The sequence below is a fragment of the Orycteropus afer genome, unplaced genomic scaffold, assembly GCF_000298275.1.
Source record: "Orycteropus afer afer isolate SDZICR_OR568_19922 unplaced genomic scaffold, OryAfe1.0 scaffold00018, whole genome shotgun sequence".
NCBI classification, from domain to species: Eukaryota; Metazoa; Chordata; class Mammalia; order Tubulidentata; family Orycteropodidae; genus Orycteropus; species Orycteropus afer.
Window position 1 is genome coordinate 668,301 of NW_006921605.1, and position 9,365 is coordinate 677,665.

General features: G+C 47.3%; 1 protein-coding gene across 1 annotated transcript in view; it reads right to left on the minus strand.

The window, feature by feature from the left end:
• The window catches only part of TBCD (tubulin folding cofactor D), a gene marked incomplete at its 3' end in the record, with an annotated part of 232,325 nt that overhangs the window by 217,557 nt on the left and 5,403 nt on the right, over positions 1 to 9,365 (minus strand). Inside the window, exons 2-5 of the mRNA XM_007959786.1 lie at positions 7,725 to 7,775; positions 5,458 to 5,555; positions 2,948 to 3,049; positions 1,022 to 1,168 (exon numbers count right to left, since the gene is read on the minus strand). Coding sequence (XP_007957977.1) covers positions 1,022 to 1,168; positions 2,948 to 3,049; positions 5,458 to 5,555; positions 7,725 to 7,775 — 398 coding nt within the window. The remainder of the gene's footprint in view (positions 1 to 1,021; positions 1,169 to 2,947; positions 3,050 to 5,457; positions 5,556 to 7,724; positions 7,776 to 9,365) is intronic.

A 9,365-nucleotide genomic window follows, 5' to 3' on the forward strand; every position in this document is an offset into this window, starting at 1 on the left:
CAAAGTGTGCTTCTTACTCCTCAGTAAAATGGGGTAGAAGCAGTCAATGAGCTCATAAAGCAGAGTTAAATAGGACAATGCACGTCTTTAGAATAGTGCATGGCACACAATAGGCACTCAATGAATACCTACCATTGTCATGAACAAGCGTGGGGGGGAGACTCTGGGACAGACTCCACCCCCCGGTGCTCACACCCTGTGTAACCTCCTCCCGTGCATGGGGGTGGATATGCCGACTTGCTTCTTACCAAAAGGACCTAGCAAAGGGACAAGTGTCACTTCCATGACTAGCTCACCCAAGACCATGACTTCTGTCTTCCAGCAGACTCTCCCTTGCCAGCTTTGGTGAAACAAGGTGCCATAATGAGGCCACATGGGAAGGAAAGGAGGGCAGCCCCATTCCCCAGCCAGGAAGAAACTGAGGTACTCACCCCATGGCTTGGAAAGAGGCAAATCCTGCCAGTGGTCACTGAGCATGGACACGAAGCCCACCCCAGACAACTACACATGCAGAGGCCCCACTACGCCAGGCCCAGACTCATGACCCTCAGAAGTGTGAGAGGGTGGATATAACTTTCATGCAGCAGTAGTTAACAGACGTGGCAGGCTATGTTTGTATGCATAATATGTGCACTAGGCAAAGTTTGAGAAAAACATGCAAGTGTTATTACCTCTCAGCACTAGAATTTGGGAGGCTTCAATTTGGTATATTTTCTCACTTCTCTTATCTTCTAGCTTTTCTGCAATGCTTGTGTGTAATTCATGTAATGTTAAAAATCAAATGGAACCCAGATCTGTGCTTTCTCTTCCCACTGCCCTCAAAAGCCTGAGAGAGGTAAGCCATCCTAACCTTTTGTGAACTGTCGGATTTTCAAAAGAAACTACAGAACAAGGCTGCCTCTTCAGTGAGAAATACCAACACCCGCTGAAGAAACACACAAAGTTCCACATCCCACCTGAGCCCTGACATCAAGACAGGTGAGAAGAAAACACTAACACTGGCACAGACACGTGAACTTACCTCTGCGATCTGGAGAATACGGTCCATTACAGGTATTCGTGCTGGCCCAGGCTGAGCAGCAAGGTTCCCATCAAGGCGGGAAAAATCAAAAGGGATCAGGCAGGTCACCGAGAGCCACAGTAACAGCATGTAGCGGGTTTCCCAAGTCTAAGAGGTTAGGGTTAAATGAATGCAAGCGACAGGTAAACGTTTAAGTATCTTTTGGTTCGATAAGATACCCTGCCAAGACTTCCAGCCAGATAAAAGACAGGCATATGGGGTGAACATTTACATCAGGTACTCTCTCGGAGCAATGAATCATGGGAGCTTAGAAAGACAGTGTATGCATGGGGAGACAGCTCAGAGGGCAGGAGTGCATGGAGGGAAGGACAAAGGAAAGAGGTAACTGTGGGAAGGAAGCGGGAGGAGAGCTGTTACCTTGTGGGAAATTGCAGTCATTGTGAGACAAAATGTGTATGAACTGCTATATGGAAAAGGAATTTGCTCTATAAACTTTCACCCAAATCACAATGAAAATTTAGAAAAAGAAAAAGGAATTCTGCCAAGAGTGATTCTTGAATAAGGGATATAGGTAACAGCCACATAGCACTCATAGTCCCCCTGCCCATCTAAGATGTCCACCCCAGACCCTGCAAATGCCAGGCCTCAGAAGCCAAAAACAGAGTGCAGGGCCAGACCTCTACACACACACACACACACACACACACACACACACACCGCACCCCTGAGCACACACTCACTGCTGCAGCAGACAGCAGAGGCATCAAAGGTGAACAGAGAATTACAACCCATCAGAACAGCAGCTTCTCTTCCCTGCCCAGCCCACCTTCTGAGAAAGTTCAAAACAGGTAAAAGACAGCGAACAGGTCACAGGCTTCAGAATAAAGAAAAGAGCTCAGCTTCTAGCCAATAAAGAGTGCCCTTATTTCACACAGTCAGTAAGGCAAGATTCCAGCATGACCCTGGAATCATCCCACTCGGGAGAAGCATTAGCACAGGACAAAGAGAAGCAGACTCCTCACTCAAGTCTCCATTTAGCATCAGGAGAGGATCATGCTGAGACGAGGCACTGAGCTGTGTGGTTACAAACCACGTGCTGTCCTGAACACATTACTGCACACAAAGGTGAACACAGCAGGCCTGAGACTACAGCCCTAGAGAGGCTGCTGCAGCGCTAGCCCCAGGCCAGTGTCCAACAACCAGGATTCTGGAAGGGCTCCCACCATCCCCTAAGTGATAAAAGGGCTCACTACACCCAAGCTGTGCAAACAATATGGTTTATCTTCCTGCCCTGCTCTGCCTCTGGGAGTCTGGAATCCTGGTCTGCACCAGGCAGAGGTGCCTATGTGACCAACCCCAGAGAAAATCCGGGCACTGAGTCTCTAACGAGCTTCCCTGTGGACAGCACCCACATGTTGTCCCAATTCATTGCTGGAAGCATCCAGTGCTCCTGGGAGACTCCTCTGGGACCGGGCTCTGGAACCTCGCAACTGCTGTTCCCTGGGAACCTTTTCACGCACCAGCCCATCTGCCGATCTACTCTGTGCATGGAAAGGTTGCTACAATATGTGCCAGTTGTGGGTAGGACCACGCTGTGTCCTAGAGGTCCGCCTAGTGAATCTCCACCTGACAGTGGTCTTGGGGATCCCAAGACAGTTCTAGTTCAAGTTTAAAACACCATGGGCAGTGACAGATTCATCACCAAACTGTACCTAGGCGTTCTGTCTTTATAAATGGCATTTTTTTAAAGGAAAAAAAAAATTGAAGTGACATACATAAGCAAAGTTTTGCCAAGTCAAAAGAATAAAAGAAAAGCAGGGAAGGAGAGGAAGTTGGGCAGGACAGGAGGATGAGGTTCGCAGTGAGGAGACGAACATTGGAAGCAGCACAGCAGGAAAAGGGCTGGGAGGGAGAAGCAGAACTCACCTCATAGTCCCTCGGGTCCTGGTTTGTAAACATATCTAAAACAGGCTGCACATCAGCCACCTCGTGAGGAAACAAACGCAGAAATATTTTATATCCTCGGACCTACCAAATAAAAAAACAGATCAAATTGTTAAGACAGCTATAAAATACAGACAGTAACAAAACTATCTTTACTCTCTACATGTCAAAAATCACTGCCTAATATGAGCTGAACATTTACATTAGGTAGGTACACTCCTTGGAGATCAATCATGGAAGAATAGAAGGGCTGTGTATGCACAGGGAGACAGCTCGGGAGGCAGGAGTGCATGGAGGGATGGACACAGGGAAGAGGTAACTACGGGGAGGGAGTAAGAGGGGAGCTGTTGCATTGTGGGAAATTGCAATCAACATCATGAGATAAAGTGTATGTGAAATGCTGTATGGAAAATGAATTCGCTCTGTAAACTTTCACCCAAATCACAATAAAAAGTTAAAAAAAAAAAAAAAAAAAAGGACAGGTATACGAGTTGAACATTTACCTGAGGTAGATACACTCCTTGGAAAGATCAATCACGGGAGAACAGAAGGGCAATGTGTGCACAGGGAGACAGCTCAGGGGGCAGAAGTGCACGGGAGGGAAGGACACAGGGAAGAGGTAACTACGGGGAGGGAGTAAGAGGGGAGCTATTGCATTGTGGGGGATTAGAGGAAGTATATGTGAACTTCTGTATGGAAGATGAATTTGCTCTTTCACACAAATCACAATAAAATTAAAAAAAAAAAAAAAATTACTGTCTATGCCACCCAATGTGAGCTCTGGTGGCATAGTACGTAAGACATCTGACTGCTAACCAGAAGGCTGGCAGTTCAAACCCACCAGCCACTCCTCGGAAGGAAGACTGGGTGACCTACTTCCGTAGTGATACTGCCTCGAAAACCCAAGGGTCGTTATGAGTCGGATCAGATTCGACAGCAGTGAGTTTTTTGAATGCCACCCAACGCCCAAGCTAATGAACCACATGACAGTGATACAACCTAGTAAGACTACAGTAACAACAGGTCAACCTATCCTTATTCACACATCATTTTCTTTCATTAACTGGTGGTTCAAACCCACCAGCTACTCCTCAGATGGAAGACTGGGCAATCTACTTCCGTAGAGATACCACCTCGGAAACCCAAGGAAGGGTTGCTATGAGTCAAATGGACTCTACAGCAGTGAGGTTTTTTTTTGTTTTTTTTTTTAATCCGTTTATCTTCTCACTAAGGAGCTCTGCTGGCATAGTGCCTAAGGCGTTTGACTGCTAACCAGAAGGCTGGCGGTTCAAACCCACAAGCCACTCCTCAGAAGGAAGACTGGGCAGTCTACTTCCATAGACATACCTACCACCTCAGAAACCCAAGGAGGGGTTGCTATGAGTCGGAACCAACTCAACGGCAGTGAGTTTGGTTTTTTTAATATTTCCACCTAACACCCTTACATGTGGCTCTGAGCTATCCTTACTCCTGCGTCATTTCATTCATTAACTGTGTCCAACTTCCACCTAACACCCTTACGCATGGCTCATCAGAGACACATGCCAAGGCTGCAAACCGTGGTTCAACTCCACTTGTATGACTGTCCCAAGGCTCATGAGGAATAAGATCCTCAAGAACCTCAAAGGTCCCCAAATTCAAGGACCCTCCTCCAGCATATCATGTCCATAACCCCAGCGACACTAACCCTGTGGGAGGGATCTACCCCCAAACACCCAAGCTAGCCAGCAGCAGAGCAGCGTGTGGCCTGGCAACCCACCCTCAGGCCCGGCCAGGAAGAGTCTCTCCCACCTCCAGCAGCAGCACTGTATCATGTGGTCTGAGTCACCACCCCTCCCTGGAAGACCCAGAGTCCCTCCCACGGCCAAACCCACAAACCGGCAAGCCCTGAAGCTTGAAAGAGAGGCAGAGAAGGAAGACTGCATTTCAAAAGATGCCCAGGAAACTCACATGCACATTAAAGCTTGAGAACCAAAATCAAACTCATTGCCATCGAGTCGATTCAGACCCACAGCGAGCCCCACTGGGTTTCCAAGACATAAACCTTTACAGAAGCAGACTGTCCAATCTTCCCTCCACGGAGCAGCTGGGGAGTTCAAACCACCAACCTTCTGGCTACCACTCAGAAGCTTTAGGCGCTGCGCCACCAGAGCTCCTCAGGTTTGAGAAGCACTTCTGTTTCCACCAAATTTGTCTGCTTCTTCCTTGTAATAAACTCTCCTGAGTTAGCCAGCTCATGGGCACATACACGCTACCCCCAGTCCCCTTTCAGCTGGGTGCTGATTCACTCTATTCAAGTGCAAGATGCCAAATACCTTAGACACTGCTTCCAGAGGAAGCCCTGGATCACTAAGGTTTGGTTTCCCAATATGGTAAAAAGACAGAAAGGGAAACCACAGCTAGCCTGTGAGAACCATCTTTCCAGTCAAACAACATCCTGGAGGGTCATTTCTGGCCCTAGCGTAGCCCACAAAGGACCATGTGAATGTTACCTTGGTGATGATGTAGAGAAACTTAAAAGCCAGATGTACAAGGGTGGGTGAAGATGTCTTCTCTTGCACTATGTCCAGCAGCAAGGTCATCATCCATTCTGGGGAAAAACACATACCAAACACTTGTTATAGAATTAAACACAATATAACAACAAAACAAAACGGAAACATCTGAAAGGAGAAATATTGCAAAACTTAGTAAATACAAAAAATTCACCTTCACCAGAAAGCAACAAACACAAAATAAAATCATAGATTTTTTCCTTTCAACAGTCAGCTCCACGTCTATGTTAAGGAACCCTGCTGGCACCACAGTTAAGTGCTCAGCCGTAATTCAAACCCACGAGCTGCTCTGCAAGAGAAAGATGTGGCAGTCTGCTTAGTAAAGATTAAAATAAAGCCAAACCCACTGCCATTGAGTCAATTCCAACTCACAGCAGACTACCGCATCTTTCTCCCACAGAGCAGCTGGTAGGCTGGTGGGTGCTACCAGGGCTCCTGCCATAAAGATGACAACCTTGGGAACCCTATGGGACCACACTACTCTACCCTACAGGGTCACTATGAGTTAAAAGCCACTCAGTGGCAACAGGTATAGGATATCTGTGTTGGTAAAGATTTCAAGAATTCGCTGACAAGGGGCAGTTCTTGGTCACAGCCAGCTACCCAGAGGGACCAAGTAGTTGATCCTGTGGGCTCAGGACCATAGTTGCAGGGGACATTAAGCTTAATTGGCATACATAACATACTACACAAAACACTTTGGCAAGTAGCGACTGGGATCTTAAAAGCTTGCAAGCAGCCATCTAGATGCAACGATGGGTCTCTCCTCGTCCAGAGCAAAGAAGAATGAAGAAAATCAAAAATTCATGGCAACAATTAGTCCTAGTGACTTGTACACCATGTGATCTGCAGTCTATACGATTATGAAACCAGAAGAACTAGATGGTGCCTGGCTACCACTGTCAACCCCTTGGAGCGGGATCTACGTAGGAGATCCTGGATAGAGAGGGAGAACAATGTGGAACAAAACTCAAAATCATTTGGAGAAAAAAAAAGGAGGACCAGGTTTGCTGGTCCGATAGAGCCTGGTGGAACCACTGAGACTATGGTCCCTGGCTGCCCTTCAGGTCTGGAATTGAATCACACCTGTGGCTGCCAGACAAACAAAAGACAGGCATATGAGTCGGGGCCAACTTAATAGCACATAACAACAACAACAACATGAGTTGAACATTTATCTGAGGTAGATACACTCCTTGGACAGAACAATCATGGGAGAAAGAAGGGCTGTTTATGCACAGGGAGACAGCTCAGGGGGTAGGGGTATATGGGACGGATGGACACAGGGAAGAGTAACTGATGGGAGAAGTGGGAGGGGAGCTGTTGCATTGTGGTAAATTGTGCTCAATGTCATAAGACAAAGTGTATGTGAACTGCTGTATGGAGTGAATTTGCTCTGCAAATTTTCACCCAAGTCACAATTAAAAAATATATATATATATATATATATATTTTTTTTTTTTTTTTTAAGAACTCAAACATTGAATTCACATGTTGCCTTGACAAAGGCGTAAGGAAAAGACTCACAAATGATGTTGGTAGAAGTGAGTGAACAAACTCAAAGTGAGCACCTGCAACATTTCCACGCATATGAAATAACTGCAAACACAACTGGAAAACTCCACAAAGATCGTGTTAAGGATATTGTGCTATCTGTGAGAATAAAAAACTGGAAAGAGCTGTCCATACACTTCTGCTTCCCATTCCCCAAGAATGTACTAAAATAAAAGCACAGATGCACTAAAGTGGGAGGCCTAGGGCAGCACAAGATGACAGGACTGAGGTGCTAGGACTGGAGTAGCAGCAAGATGACAGGAGAAGTCCTAGGCCTGGAGCAGCGGCAAGGCGACAGGAGAGGGGTGCTGGGCCTGGAACAAGGTGACGAGACAATGGTGCTGACTCTGGGGAGGCAGGAAGCTGGGGGGCTCCAGACTAAACAGGCAAAGAAACCCATAAAGGCGAGACCATGATGAGGCCCTGGCTTAGGGCAGCAGGTGCAAAGGCAGCCCAATCCGCTCCCAGCCCAGCAGGACATGGGAACTCAAGCCACTATCCCAAGTCCAATAAAAGCTACAGCATGCACTGCTAACATGGACACCACGGCATCTCTTGAAGCTTCATCCTGACATACTCATGGGTGCTCCAAGGCCTTTAATCCCCTTTCACCAAAGAATCAAACCAAAGTCCTCAGTCACTATTCTTACCAAGGTGAGGGTCCAACAGGTGAGGCTGCTCCTGGTACTTATCCATTATCACTGAAAAGAGAAGTAGACATGAGAACAAGTCAGCATACCTAGCACTGTAACATCAGCCTCAGAAGCCCTTGCCTTCTCCCTGTTGACTGCCACAGAGACCCCTTTGTCGCCAAGTAGCTCTTAAGAGAGCCATGCCTCCTCCCAGGCAGATTCAAGCAGCCACCAGGCCAGAGCTCCCCACCTCCCTCCTCCTCGGGGCCAGGCCCAGCCCACTCAATCATTTACTAGCTGCACAGCCCTTCCTCTCAGCCCTCACCTCCCAGCTCCTCTGAACCATCCAGCCTGCCTCTGGTTACCTCCGCCCCCCTCCCTTCCATCTCCTCTGTCATTCTCTGCCAAGTGTGGCTCCCACACCCCATTTCCATGTCACAACCTCCTGAGGCCTGGGGCCACCTGCCTTCACCCTTCCCTCCTGATGGAGCAGCTCCATCAGGTCGACCCACTTCCACATCTGACTGCACCCAGGAATGAGGAGCTCATCCCACCTTCAGCACAACCCTGCCATCCTCCTTGCAGCCACACAGACTGAGGCTCAGAGCAATCCAGAAACCGGCCAAGTGGCAGAGCCTTCAACCCAGGACACCAGTGCCAAGGCCAGTGCTCTCCCTTGCCACCCTGCTGCCATGTTCCTGGGGGAGGGCTGCCAACCCGACTGAGGAAAACTGCAGTACACGGACATTCCTTTAGCTACGCAGGGAGAGGCAGCAGGTACTGGCCACTGATATGCTCAACTTCCTGGGGCTAATCCCTCATCCTGCTGCCCTGCTCTCTTCATGGTATTATGGACTGAACTGTGTCCCAAAAACTGTGGCCGATCTGGAAACAGGCTATCTTTGTTACCTGAATGAGGTGGGATGAGTGTAGGGTGTGTCTTGAGTCCATCACTTTTGAGATTTAGAAGAGGTTAAACAAGTGAGCAGAAGCAGAGATGGGGGGAGAGAGATGACAAGCCGCATGAAGCTCGCGCAAGAACAGAAGTTCTAAGAGAAAAGAACCTCCCCCAGAGCTGACAGACACAAAGCCTTCCCCTGGAGCTGGAACCCTGAATTTGAACTTCCAGCCTCCTAAACTGAGCCACAACTTGAAATGAGAAGAAACAGTACAAAAATCCATCAATAATCGGAACACGGAATGTACAAAGTATGAATCTAGGAAAACTGGAAGTTGTCAAAATAAAATGGAATGCATAAAGACCTATATCCTAGGCATTAGTGAGCTGAAATGGACTGGCATTGGCCATTCTGAATGGACAATCATATAATCTGCCATGCCAGGAATGACAAATGGAGGAGGAACGGCATCACATTCATCACCAAAAGGAACATTTCAGCATCTATCCTGCAGTACAATATTGTGAGTGATAGGATAATATACACACAACCTAAAAGAAACACCGGTGAATACAACTATAATTCAAATATATACACCAACCACTAAAACCAAGGATGAAAAAATTAAAAGATTTTAATCAACTTCTGGAGGAAATTGGCCAAACATGCAGTCAAGATGTACTGATAAATTATGGCAATTCCTTCAAAAGTTGGAAATGCAAATACCATTTGACCCAGCCATTCCATTACTAGGTATATA